At 43.9% G+C, this 18,421-nt stretch overlaps 1 protein-coding gene across 1 annotated transcript in view; it reads left to right on the top strand.

Annotated features, from left to right (window-relative positions):
- The first annotated feature begins 7,316 nt into the window (after window positions 1–7,316).
- Window positions 7,317–18,421, top strand: part of OTOA (otoancorin) — a 72,498-nt gene continuing 61,393 nt past the window's right edge. Inside the window, exons 1-7 of the mRNA XM_052635775.1 lie at window positions 7,317–7,407; window positions 7,742–7,770; window positions 7,863–7,893; window positions 8,009–8,036; window positions 10,011–10,098; window positions 13,801–13,932; window positions 17,890–18,125. Coding sequence (XP_052491735.1) covers window positions 7,317–7,407; window positions 7,742–7,770; window positions 7,863–7,893; window positions 8,009–8,036; window positions 10,011–10,098; window positions 13,801–13,932; window positions 17,890–18,125 — 635 coding nt within the window. The remainder of the gene's footprint in view (window positions 7,408–7,741; window positions 7,771–7,862; window positions 7,894–8,008; window positions 8,037–10,010; window positions 10,099–13,800; window positions 13,933–17,889; window positions 18,126–18,421) is intronic.

Below are 18,421 nucleotides of genomic sequence, written 5' to 3'. Positions count from 1 at the left end.
AAAATTTCGAACCCATACAAAGGTAGATACAGGAATATAATGGGCTTCAGCTTCAGTTCTCAACTTGTTTCCTCCATACTTATTTCCTCCTTCCTGTATTATGTTGAAACCATCTCAAACATCACATTTCTTCTGTTAAGTATATAAGAATGTAGCTCTAGAGGAGGCTTGGCAAACTTTTTCAATAAAGGAAAAGAGAGTAAGTATTTGTGGGGCCACACAGCCTCTGTTGCAACTTCCCAGCTCTGTCATTGTAGCGTGAAGGCAGCCATCAGTTCAGTTCAGTTCAGTTCAGTTCAGTTGCTCAGTCGTGTCTGACTCTTTGCAACCCCATGAATTGCAGCACGCCAGGCCTCCCTGTCCATCACCAACTCCTGGAGTTCACTCAAACTCACGTCCGTTGAGTCGGTGGTGCCATCCAGCCATCTCATCCTCTGTCGTCCCCTTCTCCTCCTGCCCCCAATCCCTCCCAGCATCAGAGTCTTTTCCAATGAGTCAACTCTTCGCATGAGGTGGCCAAAGTACTGGAGTTTCAGCTTTAGCATCATTCCTTCCAAAGAGCACCAAGCACTGATCTCCTTTAGAATGGACTGGTTGGATCTCCTTGCAGTCCAAGGGACTCTCAAGAGTCTTCTCCAACACCACAGTTCAAAAGCATCAATTCTTCACCACTCAGCTTTCTTCACAGTCTAACTCTCACCTCCATACATGACCACTGGAAAAACCATAGCCTTGACTAGACGGACCTTTGTTGGCAAAGTAATGCCTCTGCTTTTGAATATGCTGTCGATGTTGGTCATAACTTTCCTTCCAAGGAGTAAGCGTCTTTTAATTTCATGGCTGCAGTCACCATCTGCAGTGATTTTGGAGCCCCCAAAAAATAAAGTCTGACACTGTTTCCACTGTTTCCCCATCTATTTCCCATGAAGTGATGGGACCAGATGCCACGATCTTCGTTTTCTGAATGTTGAGCTTGAGGCCAACTTTTTCACTCTCCTCTGTCACTTTCATCAAGAGGCTTCTGAGTTCCCTTCACTTTCTGCCGTAAGGGTGGTGTCATCTGCATATCTGAGGTTATTGATATTTCTCCCAGCAATCTTGATTCCAGCTTGTGCTTCTTCCAGCCCAGCGTTTCTCATGATGTACTCTGCATATAAGTTAGATAAGCAGGGTGACAATATACAGCCTTGACATACTCCTTTTCCTATTTGCAACCAGTCTGTTGTTCCATGTCCGGTTCTAACTGTTGCTTCCTGACCTGCATATAGGTTTCTCAAGAGGCAGGAAGGCAGCCATAGACTATACTTAAGTGAGTGAAGTGATCGTTGTCTAATACAACTGTATTTATGGATTCTAATATTTAAATTGCATACATGAAATTTTCATGTGTCCAGACATATTGTTCTTTTGATTTTTTGAAACTGTTTATAAATGTAAAAACCTTTTTATCTCATGCGCCATGCAAGACCAGGTAACCTGTGAATTTGGCCCTTGGGTTGTAGTTAGCTAACCCCTTGAAGGAGGTCATGGAGAGGAGGTGACCACCATTGACCTTCAAGCTGGACCAGAGCATCAGAGCCTCCTCACCCCTCCCCAATCCTTGGAATATATGTTCTGCCCACTGTTCCCACCAGGGGAGCATTTTTTCAGGGACCTAACCTCTTAAGAAACCTATGCGCACGTCAGGAAGCAACAGTTAGAACTCTTTGCGACCCCATGAATTGCAGCACGCCACACTATTGAATTTGTGCTCTAGTGCCTGGAAGCCAAAACTGTTGAGCCCTTGAGCAGCAACTACTGAAGCCTGCAGAGTCAGTGCTCTGCAAGAAGAGAAGCCACCCCAATGAGAAGCTGGAATACTGGAAGGAAGAGTAGTCCCTGCTAATGGCAACTAAAGAAAATCTCAGGCAGCAGTGAAGACCCAGCACAATAAAAAATAAAGAAATAAAAAATTATTTTAAAAATATAACAGCAACAAGAGAAAAGACAAGCATTGTAAGTAAGTGTCCTTGCTTAGGACACCTGCCATCTACCAATCTGGAGGGGCTGCTTCTTTCTCCAGTCTCTCCTTACCCTACCTGTATGGGGGCCAGATTGTGAACCAACATCCCTCCTTTAAAAGATAAGTACTCCTTTAAAAATGTAGCCACATTTCTGTTATCAAAAACATTAACAGTAATTCTTTAAAATGTTCAAATATCCAGACAGGGAGCAAGTTTCCACAGTTGCCCCATAGTTTTTGTTTTTCATGGTTTGCTTCTATTAGGATCCAAAGAAAGTCTATATGCTATGAATAATTGTTATAGCTCCTAAGTTTTTTAAGTTCCTAGTTCCTTCCTCTGTGTGTATGTGTGTGTGTCTGTGTCTATGTCTGTCTCTCTCTTTGCAGTGTATTTGCTGAAGAAACTAGGTTGTTGATTCTGGGGAGTTTCCTACAGTCTTGAGTTTGCTGATTGCACCTGGTCTACCTAACATTTTAACAAAAGAACGCCTGGGTCTCAGTCCTTAAAGCTCACCCACGTTCTCCCTTATGCTCATTTTCTTGGTGAACTCATCCAGTGGCCTGGGTTCAAGTATCTTCTGGCTGCTCTGTGTAGATAGCTCCAGTCTGAGCCCTGCTCTAACTGCAGACTCAAACGCCAGACTGCCTACTTGCTTTGTCCACTTGGGTGTTTTATGGTCATCTCAAGCTTAGCTTGTCCAGATCTCCAGGACATCTTCCTCAAATCTGCCACTCCTATGGTTTTTTCCTATTTCTCACCTCTCTAGATGCTCAGGCCCAGATCCTTGGACGTGTCTGTGACTTGTCTTTTCTTCCTCACATTCAGTTTATTGGCCCTACCCTTCAAAAAATCAGCAACCTCAGATATGCAGATGCCACCACCCTTATGGCGGAAAGCGAAGAGGAATTAAAGAGCCTCTTGATGAAAGTGAAAGAGAAGAGTGAAAAAGCTGGCTTAAAACTCAACGTACAAAAAATGAAGATCATGACATCCGAGCCCATCACTTAATGGCAAATAGATGGAGAAACAATGGAAACAGTGACAGGCTTTATTTTCTTGGGCTCCAAAATCACTGCAGATGGTGACTTCAACCTTGAAATGAAAAGATGCTTGCTCCTTATAACGAACCTAGACAGCATATTAAAAAGCAGAGACATCACTTTGCCTACAAAGGCCTGTATAGTCAAAGCTATGGTTTTCCTAGTAGTCACATATGGATGTGAGAGTTGGACCATAAAGAAGTCCAAGTGTAAAAGAATTGATGTTTTTGAACTGTGGTGTTGGAGAAGACTCTTAAGAGTCCCTTGGACTGCAAGGAGCTCAAACCAGTCAATCCTAAAGGAAATTGATCCTGAATATTAATTGGAAGGACTGATGCAGAAGCTGAAGCTCCAGTATTTTGGCTACCTGATGCCAAGAGCTGACTCATTAGAGAAGACCCTGATGCTGGGCAAGATTGAAGGCAGGAGAAGGGGACGAATGAGGACAGGATGGTTGGATGGTATCGCTGACTCAATGGACATGAGTTTGAGCAAGCTCCGGGAGATGGTGAAGGACAGGGAAGTCTGGCGTGCTGCAGTCCATGGGGTCGCAAAGAGTTAGACATGACTGAGTGACTGAACAACAACAACCCTTCAAAATATCCCCAACCACTTCTTGCCACCCTCACTGCCATCTGTGACTTAGTCATCACTGTTCATCTGTTACTGGTCTCCTTGCTTTGCCTGTTGCCCTTGTTCAGAGCATTCTCAACAAGCAATTGGGGTTATGGAGCTAGTGTTTTAAAAGTCAGAGCGTGGCTTTCACACTCAGGCTGTGCTGTGCTCAGCCACTTCAGTCGTGTCTGACCCTTTATGACCCCATGGACTATAACCCACTAGGCTCGTCTGCCCATGGGATTTTCCTGGCAAGTATACTGGAGTAGGTTGCCATTTCTTTCTCCAGGGGATCTTCCCAACCCAGGGATCGAACCCAGGTCTCCTGCGTCTCCTGCATTGCAGGCGGATTCTTTACTGCTGAGCCACCGGTGAAACCCGCTCTCATTCTAATAACACTCAGTGGCTCTTGTCTCCCTCCAAGTAGGAGTCAAGGTGCTTATGATGACCTAATCTCACCTACTGCTGTCATCTTTGTGTGATTTATTGAACACGTCAGTTGCATTCCTAACGTCACAGCCTTTGCACTTCTGATTCCCTTTTTCTGGAACATTCTTTCTCCACACTTTCCCATTATTTGAATTTTGAAAACATCAGTTTGGCTTGTTTATTTCCTAAACCCATATGTGGGGCTTTGTTCCAAGCATTGTTCTAAGTGATTTACTTCAGTAACTAATTTAATCCTCATATGATGTTATGAGGTAGGTACCAGGGAAGCCCTTATCTTCTCTTTTTCACATTCTTTCCCTGTATACATCATTACAGAGTATTGAGTAGAGTTCCCTGCGCTATATAGTAGGTCCTTATTAGTATCTATCTTATACATAGTAGTGTGTACATGTCAATCCCATTCTTCCAATGTACCCCTCCCCGTCCCATAACCATAAGTTTATTTTCTATATCTGCAACTCTGCTTCTGTTTTCTAGATAAGTTCTTTTGTAGTCTTTTTTAAGATTCCACAAGTAAATGAAACCAGGTGATATTTGTCTGTCTTACTTCACTTAGTATAACAGTCTCTAGGTCAATCCATGTGGTTGCAAATGGCATTATTTCATTCTTTTTGTTTATGGCTGAGTAGTTTTCCGTTATATGTATGTACCTCATCCTCTTTATTCATTCATCTGTTGACGGAGACTTAGGCTGCTTCCGTGTCCTGGAGGGAATGTAAATAGTGCTACAATGAACAGTGGGGTGCATGTTATCTTTTCCTGTTATGGTTTTCTGTGGCTACATGCCCACGAGTAGGATTGCTGAGAAGGCAATGGCACCCCACTCCAGTACTCTTGCCTGGAAAATCCTATGGACAGAGGAGCCTGGTGGGCTGCAGTCCATGGGGTCGCTAAGAGTCGGGCACGACTGAGCGACTTCCCTTTCACTTTTCACTTTCATGCATTGGAGAAGGAAATGGCAACCCACTCCAGTGTTCTTGCCTGGAGAATCCCAGGGATGGGGGAGCCTGGTGGGCTGCCATCTGTGGGGTCGCACAGAGTCGGACACGACTGAAGTGACTTCGCAGCAGCAGCATGGTAGCTCTATTTGTTTTTAAAGAACCTCCACACTGTTCTCCAGAGTGGCTGCTCCGCTCCTAGTTCTACCACTTAAGAATTTGCAAGGACTTAGGAGCCCTGTATCAGGGATGGATCAAAAACCAAGTATTAGAACAAGAGATGCTCCTCGTGCTCTTATCATTCAGGAAATTACAAGGGATTTAGTGGCCCTGTTGCATGAACTGGGGGCAGAAATCAATACATATTTTCTATTTTCTCACAGTTTCCCTTCTCTTAGGGGTCTCAGTCTTGTTCTACCTGTCGTCCGATGTCTGAAAACCTTCGTTTCATTTGTTTTCTAATTGTTTAAGGCAAGAAAATTTATCTACTGCCATTTACTCCATTATAGCTGGAAGCAAAAGTCCAACTCATTCCTTATTTATTGATGAGTGGTGTTCCATTGAATGGATATACCATATTTGTTTAACCTTTCATCTATTGTTGAACATTTGAGTTATTTCTAATTTTTGGAATGGAACTCTACAAATCTTTGTATGGATGTATGTTTCAATTTCTCTTGGGTAAATACCTAGGGGTATAATTCCTAGATTGTAGAGTACTGTATATTTAACTTTATAAGACACTGCCAAACAGTTCTCCAAAGTGGCTGTATCAGCAATGTATGAATTCACACTGCTCCACATTATTGTCAACACTTAGTATTGTTAATCTTTCCAACTTTTAGCCATTCTAGTGCATATGTAATGAAGTTGTTACCACACCAAATTTGGGTCCACTTGCCTGCGCATGGTAGAGCCAATCTACAGACACCAGGTTGTGGTGAAGGAAAGTGTTGTGTTTATTGCAGGGCGCAAACCAAAGAGTCCAGGGCAACCGGTGCTTAAAAGGCTCCCCCAACTCCTCAAATTCTTTCAGGGAAAGGTTTTTAAAGACAGGGTGAAGGAAGGGGAGGGACTCGGGTGATCAGCTCATGGACATTCTTCTGATTGGTTGCTGGTCTGGTTCCAATTGGTCTGGGATTTATGTGCTTGTGGACAGCATAGTGGCTTCCCCGGGGGCTCAGCAGTAAACAAACTGCCTGTGATGCAGAAGACGCAGGAGACCTGGGTTCGATCCCTGGGTCAGGAAGATTCCCTGGAGGAAGGCGTGGCAAGCCGCTCCAATATTCTTGCCTGGGAAATCCCATGGACAAAGGAGCCTGGCCGACTACAATCCATGGGGTCACAAAGAGTCGGACATGACTGAAGTGACTGAGGATGCTCACATGCAGGGACAGAATACAGTTAACTTCTTCCACCTGTTGGGGGCTTTAGTATCTACAAAACAGCTCAAACGACGTGGCTCAGAATATTATCTTCAGTCCTTGAGGAGAAACTAAAAAGAAACTAAAGGTCCTTGATACTGTTTAATGGCTAAAGTATTATTATTTTGTCTTGCTTGACTGTTTCCCTTCCTTTCTGCATTTTCTCACTTCTCTGAATTTACTCTTTGGAACTTGGGGACGGCCTAGGAAGCTAAAGTCTTTCTTTACACAAGAGGCAGGCAGAGGACACGGTGTTGGGGGGGGGGGTCTGTTCTGGGAAGGCTCCACAGGGTCTGGCTCACTTACAGTGTCTCATTAGTTATCAACAGCATGTTCTTGAAAACTAATATTTGCCTGGCGTGCTGCAGTCCATGGGGTTGCAAAGAGCTGGACACGACTGAGCAACTGAACTGAACTGAACGACACCGATAGTCCTTTAGATGCGTATTGGCCATTTGTATTTTTTTTTAATGAAGTTTAGGTTCATATTTTTTCCCTGTTGGTTCATCTTCTACCTACTGAATTGTAAGAGTTCTTTTTATTTTCTAGATGTAATTCCCTTGTCAGCTATAACAGAGTCCATGCTTTTAACCACTCCTCTTTGTTCAATTGAGGGGAATGAGAGGTGGTTGTAAGAATATAAACAGGCCATTATAACTGAGGAGAGAGATGATTGTGTTTTACACCAGCAAAGAAGTTTAGATGGAGCAAGGTGGATGAAATTAAAAAAAAAATCTTTAAGGGATTCTGGGTCTATCTGTTTTTCCCTTGTCTTCTGATTATTCTTAAATATGTCTAAAATATACAACCCTGAATCATGTCTGTGCTTGAATTAACTGCAGGAGAATGTCTCAGGAACCTCGGAGATGCTCTCTTTCGCTGTTCCTTTTCCTGAGCCTTGGAGTGGCAAGTTATAGCGTTCCAGACTCCCGGCAGGGTAAGTCCCGAGGGAGGAGTCATCTGTCACGGTTTCCACACATCTCAGGGGATGGAGTGGGGTTAGGTCAGTTCAGGTATATGTTGCTACGGAGTGTTCTGGGATGTGTGCGTGCCTGTGTGCCCTGTATGTGCCTGTATGTGTAGAATTTTCAGGGTTATTCTAAAAGGGTTTCTCAAACCAAGATTTCCTCACATTGGCACAAGTATAATAAAAATTCGGTAAAAATTTCCGTCATGAGTAACCTTTTCTGGGGGATCTTTTCTTAACACATCTGTATTTTTGAAGGTCATCCCGTTCAATTCTGTTTATACATTCAATGGCTTTGTTGCAGATTTGCACCCATTGTTGCAAAAGATGGCGGTGAGTATACCATTTTCTTCTACACAACATCCCCTCTGTTGAAACCGCCAACTCGTGGATGTTATACTTGATGTTATCTCTTTGCCTTTTAGGAAGAAATAATAGATGGAAGCTACCTGAATGGTAACATTCCCACTGTCCCCGCTTGTTGCGTCTAAGAATTTCACACAGGAGGTGCCTGTGATCTCTCTGGAATGATTCCTTTTTAAGTTGTCTTTTCATTTTATTTCCATTGTAGCATTGCTGGATCTCATACAGTTTCAAAGGTAACTCATCCTAAAGGGGAGGTGGAGGGATGGAATAGATTTTCTTAATGGAAGTCCCTTAACTATAAAAAGTACTATAGACTCGTTTATCCAGTTTATCCAAAATTTAGCCAATGCACAAGTGTTTTAGAATAGATACATTGTTCCATAGTTTTGGCCCCCTCTGCTGTAACACAAGAGCTAACATTTACTGAGTGCTTACTATGTAGCAGGTACTATTCTAAGTGCTTTATGCATAGAGTACACATATAATCCTCACAAACCTCAGCCTCCTCCCACCCAGGCATGTCCTTTTGTTATCTCATTGGATAGAATAATGAAACTGGGGCCCAAGAAGGTGATTTAAGGCTGATTCCCTCAACTGGGAAGTGATGAAGCTGGGGTGTGTATCTAGCAGCCTGGCCCCAGGGTGCACCGTCACTTTATTTTTTTAGAGTGCTCTATCATTTTATTTTATTTGGCCACACCATGTGGCATGTGGGATCTTAGTTCCCTGACCAGGAGTCGAACCGGTGCCACTTGCGATGGGAGTCTTAACCACTGGACCACCAGGAAAGTCCCTCATTGTCCCTTTATGTGCTGTTAGATGCCACCCTGTGGAGCAGGGCACTGAATAGTGTGGTGGCAAGGTAAATATTAACAGATGATTCTAATATAACAAGTACTATGAAGGACTGATGGGAGACTTGGGGCCCTATGACAGGAGCGCTCAATCATATTAAAGTGAAAGATCCCCATAAACACTCTTCTCCCTAAGGTAACTTCAGCTGACAGTATTGAATATATTCTTGCAGGCTAAAATTTTTTATCTGTCTCTAACTATCCATCTATCTAGCAGCACCTATGTATCTATCTATAACGAGAATGTGATTATAAAACACCTTCTAATTGTTTAAGGCAGGAGAATTTATCCACTGCCAGCTACTCCATAATAGCTGGAAGCAAAAGTCCCACTCATTCCCCTTTTCTGAGTGAGTGGCATTCCACTGAATGGGTATTACCACCTGTTGAACATTTTACCTGTTGTTGGACATCTGAGTTGTTTTCAATTTTTGGCTGTTATGAATGAAGGTGTGCATTTTCTGTGTGTTTGGCAATGTTTTAGCACTTTACATGTGTGGACAGATTTAATTCTCACAGTTAGCTATATTACATCGGAGAAGGCAACGGCACCCCACTCCTGGTAGGCTGCAGTCCATGGGGTCACTAAGAGTCGGACATGGCTGAGCGAGTTCACTTTCACTTTGCACTTTCATGCATTGGAGAAGGAAATGGCAGCCCACTCCAGTGTTCTTGCCTGGAGAATCCCAGGGACGGGGGAGCCTGGTTGGCTTCCATCTATGGGATCACACAGAGTTGGACACGACTGAACTGACTTAGCAGCAGCTATGTTACATAGAAAGGGAAACTGGGGCACAGGAAAACTCAGTAAATTGCCTGAGTCCACACAGTTGAGTGGTAGAGCCAGGATTCAAATCCAGGTTTTGAGCCAACAGTCTTAACTATGCTATTCCAGCCTCTCATGGTATACACAGCATTTGTTTTGTAAATTTAATATAGTCAGGGGGCTTCCCTGGTGGCTCAGCTGGTAAAGAATCCACCCGCAGTGAGGAAGACCTGGGTTTGATCCCTGGGTTGGGAAGATCCCCTGGAGGAGAGACACCTGTCCAAGTCCATCTGTTTGGATTGTTAATCTGAGTGGATTGTTACAGGATTTAGAATATAGCACACAGCTCTGAAACTGATTATTGTCTTTGAGAGACTGGTGTTTGGGTGGGTTCCTAATACTGGAAACTCCCCTACACTGTGCCAAGGCAACACATTGCCTTCCTCCAAGCACAGAGTTCCTAGCATCCTGGCCCACTCCCACTGTCCTTTCTGAACTTCGGTCCCCTGAGCTCTTAGCTAGCAGGGGGACTACCCATCCTAGCGGAACCTGTCATCATGACCTTCTCTGTCTGTCTTTGACTAAAGCTCCCACGTGTGGACGGCAGACCTGTCCCACAGAGTCCTGGCCTATCTGAACTCACGGCACGTTGCCTTCACCATCCCCAGCCTGAAGGTGTGTATCTGAGACCCACCCCTGTGTTCCCCTCTCAGTGCACAGGGATTGCAAACTCAGGAGCCAGGTGAGTTGGAGAACTGGCGGAGAGCTAGTCTTCACTTCTGCAAAGAAACGTGTTCTGTCCAGTTTTTTTGGAAACGTGCTATAAGCTCTTTTGTCTTTCGTTTTTCTACTTTTGATGGAGATATGGTGTCTGTATAGGGTATAGGCTGGGCTGCTGTCTCTCAGCAAAGCCCCCTCAAATTATAGCAGCTCAGCCATGAAATTAAAAGACGCTTACTGCTTGGAAGGAAAGTTATGTCCAACCTAGATAGCATATTAAAAAGCAGAGACATTACTTTGCCAACAAAGGTCCGTCTAGTCAAGGCTATGGTTTTTCCAGTGGTCATGTATGGATGTGAGAGTTGGACTTTGAAGAAAGCTGAGCGCCAAAGAACTGATGCTTTTGAACTGTGGTGTTGGAGAAGACTCTTGAGAGTCCCTTGGACTGCAAGGACATCCAACCAGTCCATCCTAAAGGAAATCAATCCTGGATGTTCATTGGAAGGAGTCATACTGAAGCTGAAACTCCAATACTTTGGCCACCTCATGCGAAGAGTTGACTCATTGGAAAAGACCCTGATGCTGGGAGGGATTGGGGGCAGGAATAGAAGGGGACAACAGAGGATGAGATGGCTGGATGGCATCACCGACTCGATGGACATGAGTTTGAGTGAATTTCAGGAGTTGTTGATGGACAGGGAGGCCTGGCATGCTGTGATTCATGGGGTCGCAAAGAGTTGGACACGACTGAGTAACTGAACTAAACTGAACTGAAACAATTAAGCTTATTTATATTATGTGTAATAGTCCACACCACCCTTATGGCAGAAAGTGAAGAGGAACTGAAAAGCCTCTTGATGAAAGTGAAAGAGGAGAGTGAAAAAGTTGGCTTAAAGCTCAACATTCAGAAAACGAAGATCATGGCATCCGGTCCCATCACTTCATGGGAAATAGATGGGGAAACAGTGGAAACAGTGTCAGACTTTATTTTTGGGGGCTCCAAAATCACTGCATATGGTGACTGCAGCCATGAAATTAAAAGACTCTTACTCCTTGGAAGAAAAGCTATGACCAACCTAGATAGCATATTCAAAAGCTGAGACATTACTTTGCCGACTAAGGTCCTTGTAGTCAAGTCTATGGTTTTTCCAGTGGTCATGTATGGATGTGAGAGTTGGACTGTGAAGAAGGCTGAGCGCCAAAGAATTAATGCTTTTGAACTGTGGTGGTGGAGTTGGTGATGGACAGGGAGGCCTGGTGTGCTGCAGTTCATGGGGTTTCAAAGAGTCGGACATGACTGAGCGACTGAACTGAACTGAACTGAGGTGGGAAGTCCAGAGAGGAGAGGCAACTCTACCGAGAAAGGCCATCGGTGGGGCGGGGTGGGGGGCAGGTTCCTTCTGTCTTGTTGCTTTACCATCATCTAGGGAGTTGCTGCTTGTGTGGTTGAAATAACATATCCATTCTCCAACCCAGAGAGGCTGCTGTGGGAAAGAGGAAGTGAAAGGTCAGCAGCCTCTCTTTAAGGATGTGACCCGGAAGTTGCATACTTCCTCCTGCTCTGATTTCATTGGCTCACAGTCCACAGTCACATCTTACTGCAGAGGAATAAGACGAGAGGCCATGTACCCGGATAAAACTTGTGGGCTTCTGTTGCTAAAAGGAATTACAAGAGAGAGGATCTTTGGCTATAATTATCAGTCTCTCAATCGCAGGTCCAGGAAATATTTTTCTCCCCTTTAAATTCGAGCATAAGAAAAACAGTAGCGCAAGTGCTTAAATAGATGGCAATGGATATTTACATTAGGGAACAATAGGGCATGGTAGGAACTGCAGTGAGCTGGCCAGCCTCTACCTCATTAGCGTAATTAGTAGACGGGGTGCAATGTTGTGCTCTGTGAAGAGCACAGAAAACTGAAAGAACATTCTTTCAGAATTCAAAGACTGTTACTTGATTCAGCAAAGAGGTCATATCACTAATGAATGAAGTTCCGACATACGTCTTTGTTGTTTCAACTTTTACTGACTTTATGGTGAAGATGAACATTCGTGTGAGAGCTACGCTGAGATTGCTGGTTGTTAACCACTTACAGCCACTAGACGGAGGTGGCTGGTGGCCTCACGGCATCTGTTTTCTTCGTCTTGTTCATCAGTCTGTGTAATCTATAAAGAAGTGGTGCTTGCCTTTTTCTCTCTAGCAGTAGGGCTCCTCATGAAATGTGTATATTTTAACCTGATTTGAGCTATACTCCCTCTCTTCCTGTTTGTATATTCATTTATTCATTCAGTACCTACTCATCCAGCCTCTAGTCTCTGCCAGGCACAGTTGTAGACACTGGAGGCTCAGAACAGGCAGTCACCTTACCACCCATGTGGGCCTTTCAGTCTAGAGGGAGAGACATTGAGTAAACAATTCTTCAACTCATTCAAGACAGAGGATAATGGCTGGCACTGATTGAGAACACTTTACGTACTCATTTACTCCTTGTGATATAGGATTAATCCTTACTTACATAGTAAGTTTGACTCTTGTCCCTACTTTTCAGCTGAGAAAACTGAGACCTGGAGATACTGTTGCCCACTTATCAAAACCCAGGAATCTCAGTTAAATTTGACTTGCAGATTAATAACAAATACATTTTTAGTATAAGTATGTCCCATGCAATATTTGGGATATACTTATGCTAAAAATTATTAGTTGTTTATATTTAATTCAAATGTAGCCAGGCATCCTGTATTTTATCTAGCAATCCTAGTTACGGAAACTGGGTGAGGCTGCACAACTAGTAAGTGGCAAGGTGGGGATTTGCACATGGGTTGTCTGGTTTTGCCATAAAGGTGGTGTCATCTGCATATCTGAGGTTATTGATATTTCTCCTGGCAATCTTGATTCCAGCTTGTGCTTCTTCCAGCCCAGCGTTTCTCATGATGTACTCTGCATATAAGTTAAATAAGCAGGGTGACAATATACAGCCTTGACGTACTTCTTTTCCTGTTTGGAACCAGTCTGTTGTTCCATGTCCTGAACTGTCTGGTCCTAGAGCTTACCTTTTGTCCATGACGCTTTGCTGCCTTTCTAGAGCATTTTTATTTAAGGAAGATTTAGAAAATAGCTCCCCAGGTAGCAGAGGAAATCTCCTCTAGGAGAAACTGCTGGCCTCTGCTCCTTACCCTGGAGGGGATGCCATAGCCAGTTCATGCTGCCTGAATGTTGCTCCTGTGCAGAGGGTTTGGAGCGTGGCAGAGGGTTTGGAGCGTGGCAGAGGGTTTGAGCAGGGACCATCTGGGCATAGTAAAATATCTGAGTAGAGGTCAGCTGCTCTGGACTTGAAACCTCAATTGCCTGCAGGGACCAGACAGCTATGGCTGGAGGGTGGTGATCAGGAAGAGTAATTACAGTGAGCGATTGCCCCTTGGCCTGTTGATTATTATACAGAAGGGGATATGTGTCTAGCACTGCCACATCTTTGTGGATTTTTGTGAGGAATTTCCTAAATTTTAAATGTTGGCAGCTCATTAAAAATTTTGGAGTCAACTCAGCCAAACTCGTGCAGGCTGCCAGCTTGTGGTCCCTGCAGGGAATTAGGTGGCTTGGCTGGGTGCTGGCTGTGTGATCCTGTCCTGTCCTCACTGACTCGCCCAGCATTCCGTGTCCAGGCAGCCATGGAAAACCTCCTGGAGCAGCGTTTGTACCAGCCCCAGAAGCTGCTGGAGGACCTGAGGGGGACAGATGCTCAGCAGTTCCACACCGCCATGAAATGCCTCTTAGAAGACAAGAAGGACCGCCTGGTGAGGCTTTCTTGGCATCCTGGGAGTGGGGGAAGACCCGGGCATTCAACTTGGTGCTTGTCAAGTTGAATGGAATTGAGCCTCATTCTGCCTTCCTTCATTTCCTCCCTGAAAACTCCTTGGGACCTAGATTTTCTGTCTTACTTCCTCCAGAGTTCAAATGAAGTGCCTTATAATTCATATTCTTATGGTAACTCAGATAGTAAAGAATCCACCTGCTATGCAGGAGACTTGGGTTCGATCCCTGGGTTGGGCAGATCCCTTGGAGAAGGGAAAGGTAACCCAATCCAGTATTCTTGTCTGGAGAACCCTGTGGACAGAGGAGCCTGGTGGGCTACAGTCTGCGGGGTCATAAAGAGTTGGACCTGACTGAGAAACTAACACTTTATAAGTACTCTATAAGTACTAAGAAATGAAGGATACCCAGACCAGCCAGTGTAGAAACTGGCAAGACAGTTCAGTGGGCTGTGCAGCTGGAGCTCTCCCAGCTCACTGCAGCTCTGAACCCTCAGGAATGCCACCTGGACACACTCACACTCTGTCCAGGGTCCTGGCCTAAGCGTTACCAAGATACCGGTCCTGGTTTGGGGGGATTCTGAAACCTCAAACGAACAGAACTTTCTTCTTTTCTAGTAGGTATAATCCTTCCTCAGTTTCAACTCTGTAAAAAAATGCTTTGTAGTTAAAAGCAGTCTGAGGAAGGCTGCTATAAAAATATTTTGATAAAAAAAAGGTATTGTAAAGTCACAGTTGTGGCAGTCAGCTTTTTGAAAGTAACTTGTGAAGCATTTACCATATCCTAAATTGCACTCTTTGCAGACTTGCACACATATGCTCTGCTTTCAGAATTAATTTGCAAATTATACACAAAAAGGAGGAAGCTTTTAATATAGATATTGCATTTATAAATGATCTGTATTAGAATATAAAAATCTCCAGTTATATTCAATTACTACCCATGTTGTACAACAGGTACCTTTTATTTTAGTTGCTAACAAAAGGCTACACAACACATACACACACAAAGAAATGAGGGGTACTGAGGAGTCCCAGTAGTTTGGCTGCATAAATACCCATGAATGATTATTGTGTACCAGGAGACACTGGGTTCTACATGAAAGACAGTCTCTGCCCTCAAGGAGCTTATGGTCCAGAGGAGACAGAAACAGATAATTTTCACAAAATAACATTGGCTATGTAAGAGCAAAGCAAGGCCTCTGAGACACAGAGAATCACTGGAAATCAGAAAGGTGAGGTTTAGAGTTTTTCAGAGACAGTTGAAAGTGGAGCAGCATTTTCCTAAGGGAATTGAAACATTTAAACATTTTAATAATCATAAATTAATTTCAATGTCTGTTATTAAAATACACATCAAAACTGTGAGTTTGATGGAGATGTAGTTTTTCCTTTTGAAATGAATCTAAGTTTTAAGAAGAGTCAGTTTAAAGTAAAAAATTATGGAGAAGGAAATGGCAACCCACTCCCATAATCTTGCCTAGGAAATCCCATGGACAGAGGAGCCTTGTGGGCTACAGTCCATGAGGTGGCAAAGAGCTGGACATGATTGAATGACTGAACAACAGCAAAAAGTACCAAGTGTACAATCCTAACTAGCTAGCTGATCATTTAGAAGCTGAGTGTGTCAAAGCCACAGAGAACCTGTCTGTTAGAGATCATTCAGTTAGTAACCTTTATTGAGTCCCATGTATGTTTGTTAAAAATAAAATAAAATTGAAAGCCTTTGTATTAAAAAAATAAAGTAAAAAATTAAATAATTATAAAGGTGATGAAAGATACGGCAAAAATGAGGATGGTGGCCTAAGAAAATGGTCTGGATTAATGTTTATTGAGGGTTTACCACGTGTCAGGTATTATCCTGAGGGAATCATCAGTGAGCTGTTTCTGTAGAGGGCCTGATAAGAAATATTTCAGGCTTTGTAGGCCATACAATCTCTGTCACAACTACTAAACTCTGTGGTTGTAGTGTCAAAGTAGATGACAAGTGAATGAATGGATCTGGATGTGTGCCTATAAAACTTTATTTACAGGAACAGGCGGTAGGCTGAATTGGGCCCATGGGCTGTATTTGCCAACACTCTTCTAAAGGTTTAACAAGCCAGGACTTTTTGAAATAAGGATAACTAGAATCTTACCATTTCAATATTCAGATGAGGAAACAGGCTAGGAGAGGTTGAGTAAGTAACTTCAGGTTACACAGCTTGAAAGTGGCAAATCTGAGGTAAGAACCTGGGTTCCTGACTCTTAGCTGTGAGCCCGTGGCAAGGCCCGCAGGCTCCTTCTCAGAATAAGGTGTTAACATCTATATAATGAAATACAAAGGATGATAAAGGAAGTTGATTCTATTGAAAGACATTTATCAAAATACGTAAGACAAAGTTGGGGGTCAGCAATTCTTGAATACTTTCAATAGTAAGGTTTAGTGGTTGGTCTAACAGCTTCTGTAATTTTGAGGAAATGTTGAGTGTAAGCGAGATTTCAAGTCATTTACAACAACGGTAGTGAGTTATGAAAGTGTTTGTGATTTTTAGTGATGACACAGCAAAGCTTCTTGCTGGTTCAAAGCCACCTTGCTGGCTCGCTGCCTATGTTCATCCTTGAAGGAGATGCTGGGGGTCAGTTCCACAGCTGTGAAACAGAGGATGCAATTCCCTCCACTCCCCACCCCTAATACTATCCACAGACCCCTGCCTCAGAACCCCCAAGTTACACTCTTAACCATTGCACTGTTTGGCCCCAACTGGCAATGACGGAAGTTAGGAAACTTGTAGACGTGGTTAGATGAGTGGGCTTGGATTCAGTACCCTTGTTTCAGATCCCAGCTTTGTGTGCCTTTGGGCAGGTTGTCTAATCTCGCTTTTGCTTCTTGTCACCTGTGATAGTGAGTTAATTATAGCATGTAATGTTTGCTGAGCATTCACTAGTACCAAGCACTCTCCATTCATTAAATCTTATTCGGTTTTTATAAATCTAGGAGGTAAGCACTGATTTTTATCTTCATGCAAGAGGAAGACATCGAGACTTAAAAACGATAAGTGACTTATGCAGGGACACACACATAGAAGTCAAGGGCCTGGGCTTTGAACCTAGGAATATCTGACCCTCAGACCTGTGGGTATCAACCTATAGGACTGTTGTGAGAATAACAGGAGAGTATGCATGGTTGCTCCATGCTTGGCACAGTGCCTGGCATGTAGTGCATACTCAGTAAATTGTGGTTGTTATTTTTGGAAGGCATGTTGGGTGAAGGACAGAGTTGTGAACAGTCAAATTTTGCGTAAACTCTGTCAGCATTCCTGGGGTCTGTGGTCCAAAGGATGTAGTCAGTCATCCTAACAGGCTATTTCTCAACATCTTCTGCGTACCAGGAATCCCACTGGGCACATGGCATGGGCCTCAGCACTTTCCTGGCTCAGCTTCATCTATACACTGAAATCAGATGCCAGGGCTCCACCAGAGCCTGGTGAAAGCAGGCTCTATGGTGGTGCTGGGGATCATCTCCCTAGTCATTCTTATGTACAGCCAGGGCTGAGGTCCACTGGCTTGGAGGAAAGATAGGTTTGTAAGCATTTCTAATCACGGAGTTTGGTTCAGGATGTTCTTGGAAGCCCAGAGTGGAGGGAGGTTTGATTTGACCAAAGAAGGACATCAGAGAAGACTTCACTGTTTCAATGATGAGTGACCTTGACCTGAAAGAATCAGCTGGAATTCGCTGAGACAAGGAGGTGGGGATTCCAGCTAGAGCAAGGGCCTGAGGTGTGACAGTCATGATGTATCTGGAGAAGGACAAGGCATTCTGTAGGTGACAGAAAAGTCTAGAATATTTGACATAGCAGCATAGCGTTTAATAGTGGTCCTGAATTTCACCTCTGCTCTAAGCGTGGTCCCGCCCGGTGTTTCCAGATTGAGAGGCAACCCTGACTTCTGCCACCCCTTTAGGAGCTGGACAACATCGTTATTGACTTGGGAGAGATTCGGAAACAAGCCTTGCAGAGCCCGGGTGTGAACCGCAGCCTGTTTCTCGTCACGCTGGAGAGGTGTTTCCAGGTGCTGAACCCCCTGGAGTGTGTGGAGATCCTGGGCATGGTGCTGAGGGGATCCTCAGGCCGCTTTCTCCACCCGGACATCGCGGAGAGTCTCCCGCATGACCTGCGTGGAGACGCCTTCAAGAACCTGTGAGTGTCCTCCCCACAACCCGCTGACTCCACTCGCTGCCCCTCGGAGTCTGTCCTGAGGTCAAGGAGATAACACATGAGGGAGGGGAGAAGGCAGGTGAGGACAGGTTAATATTCGAGGTCAGTTTAGAGATGGCTTGATTAAAACAGTCTCCCGCATTTTAGTCATTCTGGTATCATCCTCATAATTTTTGCCTGTATTTTTATTTCGTCTATTAAAAAAATAGTGATTCATTCTATTTGCTTAAAATATCTATATTAAAAATAAAAAATGATACATGCTACTGTATATAAAA

Source organism: Budorcas taxicolor, chromosome 2 (assembly GCF_023091745.1).
Source record: "Budorcas taxicolor isolate Tak-1 chromosome 2, Takin1.1, whole genome shotgun sequence".
Classification (NCBI taxonomy): domain Eukaryota; kingdom Metazoa; phylum Chordata; class Mammalia; order Artiodactyla; family Bovidae; genus Budorcas; species Budorcas taxicolor.
This window is presented reverse-complemented; position numbering and strand designations above follow the sequence as displayed.